Raw genomic sequence first — 15,204 nt, 5'->3', positions numbered from 1 at the left:
CTTTCTGACTGCCTTCTTGGATAGGCTACTCCCGAGACAGCGACTTTTGAAATCCCTCTATCCATTGTAACCATAGCCTTCTTTGTGAAGTTGTTGCACCCTAACTGGCACGATGGAAGCTGCTATGTGCGCGCCACTCCTCTCCCCTTACTTCAGGTCTGCCAATGAGATCACCATGGAAACGACTTTATTCCCAGCAACACGAGCCGAAATGCTTCTCGTTGAGTAGCCTAAATTGCAGTACAGCATCTCAGGAAATCAGTCCTTTTATGACAATTACTTAATTAAAAAGATGACATGCTAATAAGAAGCATGTTTAACAAAAAGGTCAAGCGCACGTGCTTACTCAACCCGCACAATGCTGTTCAGAGCCATGAAATGAACCTTTTTATTCAGCATTCCATTTTATATGGCTTTGATTTAAGCCGGTCGCCCCTCCCTCTTCAGTCTCGTTTTGGCAGACCTAAAGCGAGAGTTACATATTATTCGTTTATCCTATTTATTACGTAGCTCTATACATGCAATTTACATTAAATTACACACTGTCTCCAGCATTATGTCATTTCATTGCCTAACCACGACACCACTTAACGTTTTTGACACGTCAACATTTGTAAGCTTATACAAATTTCACTATGCTATATTTTTGGCTTTGCCAGTGTCCCAAGCATTGCTTACGCCAAGTCGCAGTTCTTGGAGATTTGGTTATCTGCTGCACCAATTTATCAGGGAAACATAGGCAAGTGCTTTGACATTATGGAGGATGTAGACTGGCGTAGGCTACGCTGCTTTTTTCTACAAGATGGTATCGGGGGCGGATATGGGGAGGAATATACATTTTTAAATCTTTACAAAAGCTGTTACATCCACATATCATCACGGAGCTCAAATATATTTGTCTGACAATACTTCTCGCTCGCAGACTTTAGCCCATGTAAAAAAAAAAAAACTGATGGCACTCTTTGATCCTAAGGAAAATGGCTCAAATCCGCCCCAGATATGTGTGAAATACTTTAACAAAAATAATATAATGGTGGCTTCAAAAACAAATTAAATCTCTATTTATAATTTATACGTGGCAGGGTAATTTTCGTGAATTCTGAGCTGGTCCTAAAATCGGATGGAATGATCTGCACAACCTTGTAGTGACTATAACGAGGCAAATGTCAGCAGAAGTGTTTAAATACATTTTTTTCTTCGGTTACGAAGTAACAAGTTAAAAAATCCCATCCTGATAGCAATACACAGCGAAATTGAAGCCAAACTGCTGTGCCAAAAAGGTAGGCCTACACCAATAAATCCTCTGTCAAGTTTTAGCCTTTTGGTCAACTATTTGTTGTTGGTACTCTTAATTTCCCCAAAAATCACTAATCAAAATTTCCCATAAATGTTCATGTTAAATGTTGCCTCGACAAGTTGATTTTTCAGATTAGCAACAATCTGCTCTACTCCATTGTTCACTCGCTTTCTAAACCGCGCCCCTTTCTGTGCGAGCTTTCTGATTGGATCGATCTGGGTGCGGATGCCGTCATCGCTCGGAATGCCCATTCATCTGTGCACTTGGGCGTTGGACTCCGCATCTTATTAGCAACAAGGGAAATTTCTCCATTTTCCACCCTGTCTAGAGCGACACAGTCACAAATCTGGGATTTTTTATTACTTCTCTTCACTTGGCAGTTTTTTCTGCGTTTTACCCAATTTGTTCACTGAGACTGGACTTCGATTACTCTTAGAGAGAACTTTCCAAAGGGGGCCATTTGCAAAGAGCGTGCAAATAAGAAAGAGGCTTGTGGTCTTTGTTCGTTTTTGGATCGGTTGAGTTTCTTTGTTGGAGCGAAAGCATGGGAGCGCAATTCTCCAAGACCGCTGCAAAAGGCGAAACCGTGGCAGAAAAGCCAGGAGAGGTGGCTGCTTCACCTACCAAGACTAATGGACAGGTACATTTTAAGTTTTATTGAAATGTTTTGCTCTTCATGTTATTCATACACAGAAAAGGCGTCAATTTGTCTGTGCGTTATTGTCGGGCACCGCATCCAAGCGCACGCCGGTTTTCAGCTTAATGGTGTTTTGACTTAATATTACCGCAAGTAAACTTTGAAAGCAATTTTGTTATTTGTCAACGACATTCAGTTAAAGAGCATTTGCTTTTGGTTGTTTGCATTTATTTTAAGCCATTGCCTGGCTCAATGGATATTTTCAGACCATTGTTTTTGATACCCGGTATCAAGTCTAATTGAACGCCTGCAAACGCTAGCCATGTGTTTATCAGGCTGGGTTAATCCAACTTTAAGATCGTCCACTCTAAAGCATTTTGCAAGACAAAACTGAATCAAGTATTTCATTTCTATGAAAAAATGGAGAACTTTTGGCGAATGGTTGAGATAGTGGCGTGGTCGTAACAATGGCTCGCTTCGATGTGGCTCTCCACTTACCACGCCTTTTGTTACAGATGCTCACAGAGGGGAGACGCTCACTAGCACAAGGAGTGGAGCGGATAGCTACTCCACTTTAGATCCAATACAGTGTAATTAATGTAAGCGATATGGTGTGGTTTTTGGTTGGATAAATATGAAGTAATACAACTTGAATCAATTTTACAATACTGGCTTTGCATTTTGTCTTAAACGCTGCCCTGGCGTGATCTGGTGTATTAATGAGCATCTGCCGTTTTAATGAGCATCTGCCTCAGTTTGGCGCTTCTGCCCGGCATGGACTGGGTAGGGGCGCATATCGCCGCCTGGCGTCAGTCGACTGAAATGCCCCCGGTATTTCGGAGATTCGTTATGCACATGATCGAACGAGCTTAGTAGAAATGTAAAATATGACCTTTGTAGTCAGGTCCAATTTTTCCTCCAAAAAGCTACTTCACGAAGAATCAAATATCAAACATATAATCTTTGCAAGCCTAAAGATGCCACCTATGATTCCTCTCTTTAAAATCATGGTCTCTGCTGCCCCTTGTGTCACTATGTGGCAGTGCATTGTACAGATTTTCCAACTTACCTGTGCACCGTGGTTCTAATGTAATGTCCTTACTGTTTCCTTCAGGAAAATGGTCACGTGAAAGTTAATGGGGATGCCTCTCCTGCCGCTGCTGAGGCGAGCAAGGAGGAGGTGCAGGCCAATGGCAGTGCCACCGCTGAGGAGGCCCCCAAGCAGGAGGCAGAGGCCGAGGCTGCACCTGCTGAGAAGGAAGCCACTGAAGGCGAGAAGGAGAATGCAGAGGCCGCCTCTCCAGCTGCAGATGGTGAAGGTGCAGCCAAGGCAGAGGACGGTGCCACACCTTCCACCAGCAACGAGACCCCTAAGAAGAAGAAGAAGCGCTTCTCTTTCAAGAAGTCCTTCAAGCTCAGCGGTTTCTCCTTCAAGAAGACCAAGAAGGAGACCGGAGACGGAGCCGAGGACGAGGCGGCCGCGTCTACAGAGGACGCCAAAGCCGAGGGAGCTGAAGCCACGGAGGCAGCCGCCACTGAGGAGGCCAAGCCCGCCGGAGAGGAGGCCGCCCCTGCTGCCGCTGCAGAGGAGACCAAGGACGCCGCTGCCAGCCCAGTGGAGGCCAAACCTGAAGAGACGGCAGAGAAAGCAGCTGAGGAGGTTAAGGCAGCTCCTGCCGCCGAGGAGCCAAAGGCCGAGGAGAAACCAGCTGAGCCCACAGCAGAGGCCAAGTCCCCAGAGCAGGAGGCCCCCAAAGCAGAGGAGCCTGCAGCTGCAACACAGGAGCCCGCAGCCTCCAGTCCAGAGGCCCCCGCCGCCGAGGCCCCAAGAGTAGGGCCCAAACCACCCAGCAGAATGGAAGAAATAACACAAGAAAAGGAGAAAAAAAAGATAATCAAAGAACATTTTCCCTGTTTGTATGTTGGAGTGGTGCCAGTTCTGGCTCTGGAGAACTTGTCTACAACCAGGGATATTTTAAAGCTTTTCTTTTTTTCCCCTCTCTCCTCCCTCCCCCCTCTCCACAAAACCCATCTCGGCCCATTGTTACTACCATTCCAGCGGGCAGAGAGGTGGGTGGCTTAGATGAGTAATACAGAAAAAAAATTACATCCACACTCTGACATATATTTTTTTGCATCAGTATTAAGTGTTTTTGTTTGCCTTTTTTGTTTTTTGCATTTTTATACAAAATGTATACTTGTCGAAATGTATGGACATGCCCATGGTATGAAGAAGAAGAAATGGGGTCAAGTTGAGATGTAAATGAAGGGAGTCCTGGGGGAGGGCGGGGGGGCGGAGAGGGCAGGGGGCAGGACATGGAGGTGGCACCTTTCTGCCTGGGAGCGTTGCCCACAAACAGACTATGACATTTTAAAGAGTAGTCTTAAAAAGGAAAAAAAAAAAAAAAGCGACCAACTTCTACATACCACAAGAGTACCATGCGGTTTACAACACTAAAGTCATATTTACTGAGAAATAACGGTAATAATAAAACAACAACAACAACAACAAAGATACAATTCCCAGAGCTAGGTTTAGGAAGGCATTTTTAAAAGAAATCATAGGAACTTTTCACTTCTCTCATTAGCTGTACCAGTCATTGATTCAGTAGAACTACAAGTTGTATAGGCATTATTGTTTATTGCTGGTTTTTATGACCTTAATAAAGTGTAAGTATGTATAGGCGGGGTGTTTTTAACTGTGATTATTGTACAAATGAAATCTTGATCTCAAGCACATGAAGTTTGCAGCTCTCTTTTTCCCACCCTGCTCATTTTTGTAAGATAACAAAAAAACAACGAAGTCATCCTGGAGGACCTTTTAAGCAATTTTGAACTCAACCAAGCTGTGATAAGTGGAATGGTTACTGTTTATATACTGTGGTATGTTTTGATTACAGCACACAATGCTTTTTCAGTGGTCTTTGACAAATTTAAGGAATCTCTATCAGATGCAGTGTTGGTGTGGCATCTTGTCTCTCTCTTTCTTTTCTTTTGTAAATACTGGAGAAGCTTTGACCAATTTGACTTAGAGATGGAATGTAACTTTGCTTACAAAATTGCTATTAAACTCCTCTGCTAAAGGTGTTCTAATTTTCTGTGAGCACACTAAAAGCAAAAATAAATGTGAATAAAATCTCAGCAGACCCAGTCATGTCTTGTTCTCTGCAACACACACACACACACACCTCTGGCCAATCTTAATGGCAGGACCAAGTAACATAGGTAATGATCTCACACTGTGCAATTAACTGTGATGGCTGCAAACCATGCAGAACTTCACAGTATTACAAGCATTTTTGACACCTACTCCTAGCTGGGTTTAGGGGGGGGGGGGGGGAATGCACATATGGGATGACTTTTAAAAGTTGAGTATGGCCTTAGGCTTGGACCGTCATTATAGGAATCCAACAAACTGACAGCTATGGGAATTATTTTTCTTGGGGGGGGGGGGGCTTATGGGGTTGTTCAAATATTTACAGTTCTGTGGCTTTGTGTTGCCACACATAAAAGGCACCATGGTGTGGCTCCTAAAATGATTGGAATCCTGTTGACAAGCCAGCAATTGATTACACCCAAAAATCATTGTATGTTTACCATGCTAAATTAACCTGAGATCTTACTGACAATGTTGAGCCTTATCCAAACCTGTTGAGTCACGTTCTCTCTGCGACCTTTACAGTGCAAACCATGGGGCCTCTCATACAATTGAAGACCTTTAAAGTTAGAGGTGGCTGCCCTCCTCCCCGGGTCAGTCCCACCCATGGTCATGTAACTCTACAACTCCTACATACACACTCTGCTGCCCCCGTGAGATAGTGAATGTTCAAGTACTAAATCAAATAAATTAATAAAAAAATACTACATTTTGGAGGAAAGGGAAGTGTCTCTGTGGAGAGTTCTGAGTTCGGCCCATCTAAACTGTAGCCTCTACGCCTCCCAATATTTGGCCATTGAGAGAGCAACCATAGACCCGTATATTTTAATGATAACCCTACCAGGTCCTATATTTTTAACTCATATACCAAGTCCACAGCACGAGGGAACTTCCATGTGGGCAGAGGGAGCCATATTTAATTTTTACAACGCAGAAACATCTGACCTGGCCTGGGGTTTGTGGTCTCATCGCGTCTGCAACTCATGGAAGTAGGGTGGAAAAGGCTGATGCTCTGTCCCACCTACGGTTTGTGCCTTTGCAGCGGACATTTCCGAGTTAAGTTGCACTTAACGTACAGCCTGTCTTCAACTGCAACTACTAGGTCCTTTGCGTCTACTTGATGTTAGACTTCTTCCCATGTAAGGCATTTCTTTTTGGCACTATACCAAGTAGTTTGAAACTCACCAATCAGCGGCAGTCCTAACCAAGGTAGCGTAAGCATCATTGTCATGAAACCTCCTACAGTTGAAGACGCCGCACCCTCAGGCTTTCCCAGGAAGATGTGGACCTGCAAATAACCCGACAGCGCCCTCTGTAGGATGAAGTCAATAGTGCACGTCGGATGACAATTCTCCTGGGTTTTGGTTTCCACATCGTGCTAGTTTCACGTCTGTCTCGAAATAATACTGTAATCCCATGTGATGGTATCTCAAGGACAACATTCCTGATGTCAACTTTGTATTTACCCACTACAGCACATTACATTTTATCGAGCTAGATGACAGGAATAACGAGCGATACAACCTTTAAGACTGGATGACTAAATTACTGGAATAACAACTATGAATTGCATCATCTTGTATATTCTGACCAAAAGACAACAACAAGTATAAAAAACATTTTAATACGTAAATGCAAAATATCAAATTTGAGACAAACATGAAGTCATTGCAGGTTTCATTTCTAACGATCACATCATTCTCTCTAGGACACATCAATACAAACAGACAATTCATTTCCAAAAAATAAAAAAAAGCCTATTTAAAAACATTTAGCTTCCAAATGGATAGACAGCAATTTCATGCTGTAAGCGGCAAGATGAATTAAAAAGGACCGTCACAATAAACAATGGAATAACAACCAAAGAGAGAGAAAGAAAAGGGAAAGAAAGACAAAACATGTTACAAAAACAAACATGTATCTATGACACACATTTTAATAATAAATATAATGCTTGTGGGCATTGAGTCTGGTCTGTGAAGCAAGAGGCACCGATGCCATCAAGCCTGCCAGTGTGGAGCGGTATCCCCTTGTGGCCAGCTCAGGTACTGCTGGTCTGTTCGCTCTTCACGCTAAACAGAGAGAAAAGACTTGTTAACAATGATAAACCGCATGGTGTGCGTCAGCTGCCAACATGTCCAATACCCCATGTCAAATTGCGCCATAAATGCAACCAAGCAAATTCAGTGTCCATCTTGACTATCTATTTCCATGACAAGCAAAAAAAAAAAAAAAAGAGACCTCATTTTTGCCATTCATCAGGTTATTGGTCAAAGTCAAAGTTATTTATAAAGCACACTTAAAAACAACTCACGTTGACCAAAGTGCTGAACAATTAGATCACAATAAAATAAAATAGAAACAAAACACTCAACTAAGCATCTATATACACAGAAAGCAAGTATACAAATGATCAACTCAGATCAGGAGGATCCAAATGCTAGAGAATTGGTGAATGCATTGGTGCCACACAGTCTGTTATGCAAACAATTCAGTTACTTTCAGGTCCCTGAGAAGATTTCAGCATCAGTTAAAGCATATCTTGAGGATATTCAGTTGTGCCGTAACACAAGAAACTACATCATGGCAGCAATTGGAGATTAGCATCATAGCTGGTTGCGCCTTTTCACTGTTGGCTTTCACCATTGCAATGGAGGTCATTTCTAAGGGCATCTAAATGGGTTGTGAATGGCGAGTGGCTGCAGGAGAGTCCCCAGATACCTCCCATCCGAGCTCATAGGGATGACAGGACGATGCTTACAACAACTGCTAATATACCCATCGGCTGTTAGCCAAGTTGAATGACAATCTGAAATGGGCAAGGATGAAAGTGACACCTAAAAAAAGGGTATCTATCAGTAAGTGTAGTGTAAGAGTTTTTATATTGATGGTGAAGTGATTCCTTCTATTGTACAGAAATGAGTTTACGCAGGTGGTACAAATCCACATTGAGTGGCCGAGAACAGGTTGAAGAGCTGAGAATTCATTGCTAAGACTTTGTGCCATTGATGAGACCTTGAGTGAAAAATTGAAATAGTGGCACCTGCAGTTTTACCATATAGGGTGGCCTTTTACTGTGTATGAAATAGCAATTTCAATTTCAGAGATGGAGAAATTTGAGAGGATCATGAATGAGGCAGTTAGGAAATGGCGTGGCGTTCAAATGTGGCAAAACCAGCCTGGAGATGATGGTCACAGTCTCAGGATCCGGCAGTCAAGAACACTGCTCCAACAGTGACAAAGCGGAATCCACGAGAACATGTACAAGGGGCATTACAGCCTAGGGATATCATAGGGCCGGTACAGAGTGGAAGATCATGGTTTGGGTTAGGTGACAGTTGGAAAGCATGGGGGAACCAGCTTTGTCCGTGAGCAAGAAGAGGAAACTAGACGACAGCAGCGACTTCTCAAGCAAAGCAAGGGCAATGGATAAACTGGCATAATGCTGAGAGGAGGAAAATCAGCAGAAGAGAATTGTGGGCCGCATTTAATTCATTGTTAGAGCCACTTACGATGTCCTCCAAACTCCACAGAGCTTCAGTCAGTGGGTGGGTGAAGACAGAAGCCCTAAGTTGTGTATGGGTGTTGGCTCATTAAAACATATTCTGGCTGGGTGTAAAACTAGCCCAATTCAGGGTCGCTTCATGTGGAGACATAATCAGGTTTTAAAATCATTGGCGTGTTTGTTTGAGAAAAAACTATTTGAGGTTAACTTTTTGCCAGGCAGTAGATGTTCTAAACACCAGGCACGTACAAACAGCACTGGCAGATGGGGCAAAGCGAAAGTTTGGAGATTGCTGGATGATGCTGGAAGGCAACTTCAAGTTCTATAATGTACTGTTGAGACTGCTATAAGACCAGACACAGTGTTGTATTCACTCACAGTATGAGCGCACTGTTTACTTCATTGAGCTGAAGATTCCCTTTGAAGCTGAAGCTCCAGTGGAGATAGGGCTTTGAGGCTTTGGAGCTAAAATCATTCACAACACTTCTGATTGATTTTTGTTTTGGAGGACGCTCACTCAGAGGAGCTTTAAAGGACTTGTCTGATGCTGCTGAAAGAGAGCCAGTGGTTATGGCTGAGGCACTCGGAGACTAATTGGGGACGTGGATTCGTCTGGTTGGTGTGATTTAGTATATAGTAGTTAGACAAAAGCATCCCTGTTCCACATTGTTCCAAACTGAGCGAGGCCAGATGAGCTTCTGATTGGTGACCTAGACATGATGTGCCAGTCAAGTCAGTTGCAGCTCAGCACACACCAGCAGTAATCCCCTTAAACAAACACTACACAACCATTTTGCATTTGCAATTGTGATTCACTCCAAAATGGCAGCATGTTTGGTTTGACCTGACATGCATGGCATGAGGGTGTATTACAGCTGTGATGTCACGCACCTTTTTGTGTCCGTCTTCTCTGGGCTGGCCTCCTTAGGCTTCTCCTCCTCCTTCACCTCTGGAAGGACAACAGCAAAGAGCAAGGTTTTTAGGGGTTGAGACTGACTTAGATCTTACAATTGCATATACACTTAGAATCTTTATCCATGGTTAAAGTAAAGTAGTTTATGACAGGAACACGAGTTGGTGGGGAGGGATCCCAGACCTGTGGTGTGTGCCCCCTACAGGTGGTTTCCCAAATTGCAAGCATGTCAGTACTCACCAACTTTCTTCTCCTCCGGCTCCTTCTTGTCCTCCTCCACACGGGCTCGCTTGACTCCTTTCTTGTGATTGGCCACATTCCTGCGCCCACCCTCCCCCTCGTCCTCAGAGTCGGAGAACTCCTCCTCACACGCTATCCTCTTATCGGAGGCACGGACTGGAGGAAGAGCACTTCATTAGTCTTCACAGTAACACAAAGGTATGTTCTCCATACATTTTTTTTATAATATACACACATCTATAATAAGACAAACCAATCACACCGTTTTGTCATAGTTAACCTCAGCAATCCTATGGTATTTTAAGTGCCACAGTAAAATGAACAGTACGAATTTCATGAGATGCTAAGATGGCGTCTGCATTCTTACTAGACAGGCGCTTGTCTGGGTCCTCTGTGTCCTCGTCCACGGCGTCGTCAGGGATGCTGTCCTCGGGGATGGCCTGCATCTGTACGCCCGGAGCGTGGGGCAGCATGCGCAGGTTCTCAAACAGACGCTGCCTGGGGGACACACACAGACCACAAGCTCATTACAGCAGTCTACCTCACAGTCTGCCACGCTCACCTAACACAGACCATATTGGCACCGCTTTTTGGTACCCAACCCTACTCATCACAGCGCAATCAGGCCCAAACACCTGCCAGCTCGCTTTTACAGATACCAGGTAAGTTCATCATCCATCCATCCACATCATAGAGATCATCATAAATAGGTGATTGACCAACCATACGAGTTCAGTTACTACTATTAGTGTAGTATTACCAATACAACTACAAATAGCCTCAAATGGTCTTGTAGAGTGTAAAAAGCCAATAGCACAACAAAAAGCAAATAACAAAGTTTGAAGTCTTTACCTCGTAACCTCATCAAAGCCTAAAGTAGCTTAAGGTACCTAACCGTATCATGGTGCAACACTCCACCGGAGAATGACAACTGCTGAAAGATGGATACATCTGAAGAGAAATGCCATTTCCTTACTTGATTTTGTCCATGTACTCTTGGGTGTTCTGGTTGGTCATGTTGGATGGGCTGATGTGCAGCTTGAAGTCGGGGCCAAAGTACTCAAAGTAGTCATTGTATGGGAGCTCTGGAGACGGAGAGAGAGAGCAACACTGATCAGCAACGTACACCAGAAGAGTTTTCCATTTTGAATATTTTTCTAAATGAAAATGGTGAAAATACCACAGAACTTTGAAAAAAAAAAAAAAAAAAAAGCAGCAGCATGTTATTAGCGAAGAGAGAGGCAACCCATCTCCCCCACCACTTCACCCAAGAGGATGTGAATGTGTGTGAGTGTGTGTGAGAGAGTGTCTGAGCACGCTTCTCCTCAGAGATCCTCATTCCATTAGGCAGGCAGGCTGTCTGACAGGCAGTGGTAATGCGCTCTCGCGCACACATTAATACTCGGCTACTCTGCCACAGTGCCGATTCGGCTCCCTGTCAGACCGCGGCTGTCTCTCCTGGCCATCCTTCACTGGGGAGATCAGCCCTTCCGCTCTGTTCCAGCTGACACAGAGAGGCTGCAGGCCAACCATACCCCCTCAGTCAGTGCTACCTTGAGAGTCTGGACATATTTATGATATTCCTGCTGTCATTTATTTATTTCCTTGCGATCTTGTATGCAAAACCAGACTCTTACTACCTAACTTTAGACATTAAAAGAAGGCCACGGATGAATTATTTTCCAGTTACAGAATCGCAATAGATAACACCAACATTTGGAATATGGGACCTTGACTTGGTTACAGTCGACTTGGTTCAGCAGTTGATGGAAGTTAACTACATGGCCTGCAATACTTTGCTTGTTGGTGCTCATATGTTGTACACCGCCCTGCAAATAGAATTATGAAGAACACGTAACATAAAATGTTACCAACACACTTGAACTTTACTGATCTGTGGCACTGTTGTCTAGACTGAACCCAATGCATACAAACGCAGAACTTAAATAATGCTAGTGTAGTCTGTTTATGGTTCACTATCAGTAGATGTCTGTGTGGGGCACTTGGATGTAACTTCGTTGCTCGTTTCTTGAGGAAACATGGTCAAATGCAGACCATGGCTATAGGATACACTTGACACCTGCAGATAAATGTGCAATATATATATATATTTCACTGGTAGGGAAAGATGCCCACCGTCAGGGATCTCGGTGTCCAGGGCGGTTGCAGTCTCGTAGGTCCAGCAGCGGGCCACGTTGCGGATGGTGTAGCCCCCTCCACCGAGCATGAGCAGCGGCAGGTTGAAGGACTTCATGTACTCCACACACTTGGCATGGCCTGCAGAAGAACAGCCACAAACCACTCCGCTTAGACACAGAAAATACTACTGTCTGAAGTGCACCCACTGTCCCATCGGTCACCCACTGTGACCACAGGTTCAGGGAAAATGTTTCCATCTCAAACAAAAGGACTGTTCTTGAGTTGGCCAAAATCAGTCTGCCTAAAGGATTAGTGGTCAGGATTACACCTTGTTTTGCTTCTCGAAACTTTTAATCTAGCTAATCAAAAACTAATAGATAGTTCACTGCCTTGTGATAGTGGGACAGCCAGGAACAGAACCCAACACAGAGAGATGAGGGGTGGTTTGGTTAGGCTGTTGGTGGGTTTTAGAAGGAAAGCTGATATACACAAGATTATATGGGATTGGTGACACTCATTTTCTCTGTAATAACTCAACAATGTTGCAATTACAGACATGATTGCCAAAAATGATCAAGATTATCGGAGAGTGGAGTGATGAACTATCCAAGAATTAATTTGTTGTCGCTGGTTTGGTTAAATTTGATCAACAGTTCAGAGAAATTAAGTTTTATACAAGGGGATGTGCATTTTCGGTGTAAGAAAGGTCAATATTAAACCTGCCACTTGACTGGATTGGCAAGCAAGCAATTGCAAATTCTCATTTCTATCTACTGCTAATGACCAGTCCATATTCAGGGTTCCTACAGCTTGAAACAGGATTGATTTAGGGCCATTTAGAATTTAAAACAAAAAACACAACTTAAATCATGATCCTCTACCACTTAGCTATGAGCAATGGGTTGTGTAGCCAGTTTTCATTAAATCTGCGCTCTCTTTAAACTGTGGGTTTAGGTGGATAGCTAGAGTCTAGACGACAGCGCATTCCGGTCCCAAACATAACTGTTGTCGGATCCAGCTGCGGCAAAAATGGAAGGGGCATTAAAGGTACAGTACTAGTAGTAGTTTTTAGTGGCATCTAGTGGTGAGGTTGCTGAATAGCAACCAGCTGAATACCTTTCCCTTTACACGCATCAAATGCAATAAGAATGCAAATTCCTATTTTAATTTCTTGCTTTCTATTGTTATTTTAAAACACTGATTTGAGAGATTTTAACGCCAATTAATTATTTTTAGATGAATGGATTTCATGCATTTTAAGACTTTTAAAAATCAGTGGGAACCCTGATTGTACTGTTGGTGTCACATGTGCAATTACCCCCCTTTTTCCTTATAGTGCGCCAGAGTGATGAATGCACATGGATAAACTGTCTTCACAGTCTAAAGGCTTTTGTGGAAATGGACGCACTGGGGCTGGCTTTATGACATCAACAACAAAAATGTATCACTGTCTTTGTCGTTATAACTGTTTACAAATCAACAAAATCCAACACATGACAAAAATGAAGGAGGGTGGGGCCATGAAGTCCAAGTCTTGCGCAAATTAGCAAGAAAAGGGATTTTTAGAGACATCTTATTTATTTTGTGTCCTACTTTGCCACCGCTATTGCATTGCACAAGTTACTGCTGACTTTCCTGCTTCCAGCCTTAAAGATCTGGAACCAAGCCTTAGAAGTGATGTGAAGGAGAGCATAGAGCATAGAGTGATGTGCCTGTGTGTGAGGAGGACTCTTACCACGGATGGTGAGGTTGAAGCAGCCCAGCCGGTCTCCTGACAGGGAGTCAGCGCCACACTGCAGAACCACTGCACTGGGCTGGTACATCTCCATCACCTTGGCCATCACCTGCACACACACGTACAAACACACCCATCAACGTGTGGCCATGAACATTCTCTGAACAGTCTTGCAAGTGCTATAATTCCAAAGAATTAAATTGCAAAGACACAGTAAAGGAAGGGGCGAGAGAGAGAGAGAGAGAGAAAGAGAGAGAGAGGTGTCGAGGTCATAGGAAAACTCACAGGTTTGAATATCTGCTCGTAAGACTCGTCATCAATCCCGTCCCTCAGGGGGAAATTGACCGCATAGTATTTGCCTTTTCCCGCTCCAATATCCTAAAGACAAGAGCACATACTAAGACAGAGAACGCACACCTACACTATTGATCCCAGTAAAGAATTCTTATCAAGGACAGACACAGATTTAGCCACATTTTTTAAATTACATCAAGTTAAGTTGTGCACACAGACAGTATGGCCCACACCAACAGTTAACTTACATGTCAATAACATTCACACTAGCGAGCTCAACAGCAAGGCATGATTGTGCCCTCAGTCTAAACAATGTGTTCTGGGAACTGCTGTGCGTATGTCAGAATCCTATTTTCCCCTGAACTAAATCAACTGTCCCATCTGTCGTTCAATCTTACCCGGAGATCTCCTGTGCCAGGGAAATACTCTCCATACTTGTGGAAGGACACGGTCATGACTCGGTCGGTGGTGTAGAAGGCCTCTTCCACCCCATCCCCATGATGGATATCAATATCAATGTAGAGCACTCTTTGATGGTACCTAGGATTCAGAACAGAGCAATCAGTCTCATATTACTTCATATTACTAATTAAAAAAATAAGATAGCTGACATAAAAAGGCTGGGAAGAGAACTGAGGTTCAAAGAGGAGATCGAAAGAGACCAGTTCAGAGCCTTACTTCAGCAACTCCAGAATGGCGAGGACAATATCGTTAACGTAGCAGAATCCCGAAGCCTCAGACTTCTTGGCGTGGTGGAGGCCGCCCGCCCAGTTGACGGCGATGTCCGTCTGCTGCCGGTTCAACTTCACCGCTCCAGCTGTGTCACGGGGAGAGCAAAGAGACCGTGTGGGCATCCGCTCACAGGTGCACCACTACTACATGGAGCTCCATCCAAATACCAACCGTGTGAAGTAAATACTGAGCAAAAGATCATTTAAAGTGTGGTCATAGTGAGCTTATCAGACTTGAAGCCAAATCAACTAAGTTCCTTCTAAAAGCTCAACTAAGTTCCAGTTCTAAAAGCATCTTCAAGTAACAAAAAGCCATCAGGGTTTTTCCTGGGTCAAAATGGGTCTTCGGTGCTCAAAAAAAAAATTGCGCGCTACGCGCGCACAGTCTGTGTTACCATGTCACCTTATTAGCTTACATGTTACCATTTCATAAATAATGGAGGATATGCTTCAGGAAATCATTTTGCTTACACTTTAGATTAAAATAGATAGGCTAATAGATTGACAGTAGTCCAAGCCCCATGGTGCTATCATGTATGGTTCAAAGATTATCAAG

The 15,204-nt window shown here is 43.7% G+C and overlaps 2 protein-coding genes across 2 annotated transcripts; one reads left to right on the top strand and one right to left on the bottom strand.

Annotated features, from left to right (window-relative positions):
* Positions 1-1,555: 1,555 nt before the first annotated feature.
* On the top strand, positions 1,556-5,075 carry marcksa (myristoylated alanine-rich protein kinase C substrate a). The gene is made up of 2 exons (XM_012821415.3): positions 1,556-1,937; positions 3,049-5,075. Exons 1-2 carry the CDS (start codon positions 1,842-1,844, stop codon positions 4,015-4,017), a joined length of 1,065 nt encoding a protein of 354 aa, XP_012676869.2. The 5' UTR covers positions 1,556-1,841; the 3' UTR covers positions 4,018-5,075.
* A 1,624-nt stretch (positions 5,076-6,699) lies between these two features.
* On the bottom strand, positions 6,700-14,786 carry LOC105894859 (histone deacetylase 2). Its single transcript, XM_031581201.1, has 10 exons — positions 14,596-14,786; positions 14,316-14,457; positions 13,909-14,001; positions 13,624-13,732; positions 11,886-12,026; positions 10,726-10,834; positions 10,117-10,247; positions 9,750-9,905; positions 9,488-9,545; positions 6,700-7,163 (listed from the first exon to the last, which is right to left on the bottom strand). The coding sequence occupies exons 1-10, from the start codon at positions 14,769-14,771 to the stop codon at positions 7,133-7,135; spliced, it is 1,146 nt and encodes a 381-aa protein (XP_031437061.1). The 5' UTR covers positions 14,772-14,786; the 3' UTR covers positions 6,700-7,132.
* Positions 14,787-15,204: the final 418 nt, after the last annotated feature.

Source organism: Clupea harengus, chromosome 15 (assembly GCF_900700415.2).
Source record: "Clupea harengus chromosome 15, Ch_v2.0.2, whole genome shotgun sequence".
In the NCBI taxonomy this organism is placed as follows: Eukaryota; Metazoa; Chordata; class Actinopteri; order Clupeiformes; family Clupeidae; genus Clupea; species Clupea harengus.
Note: the sequence above shows the minus strand (reverse complement) of the source record. Positions and strands in the feature narration are given on the sequence as shown.

What these genes read in the sequence shown, in the direction of transcription:
- marcksa (XM_012821415.3), top strand. Translation starts at nt 1,842, where the DNA reads ATGGGAGCGCAATTCTCCAAGACCGCTGCAAAAGGCGAAACCGTGGCA. An exon ending in CTACCAAGACTAATGGACAG is followed by an intron (nt 1,938 to 3,048) that starts GTACATTTTAAG and finishes TGTTTCCTTCAG; the next exon opens with GAAAATGGTCACGTGAAAGT.
- LOC105894859 (XM_031581201.1), bottom strand. Translation starts at nt 14,771, where the DNA reads ATGCCCACACGGTCTCTTTGCTCTCCCCGTGACACAGCTGGAGCGGTG. An exon ending in GCCATTCTGGAGTTGCTGAA is followed by an intron (nt 14,458 to 14,595) that starts GTAAGGCTCTGA and finishes TCTGAATCCTAG; the next exon opens with GTACCATCAAAGAGTGCTCT. An exon ending in CTGGCACAGGAGATCTCCGG is followed by an intron (nt 14,002 to 14,315) that starts GTAAGATTGAAC and finishes TCTTGTCTTTAG; the next exon opens with GATATTGGAGCGGGAAAAGG.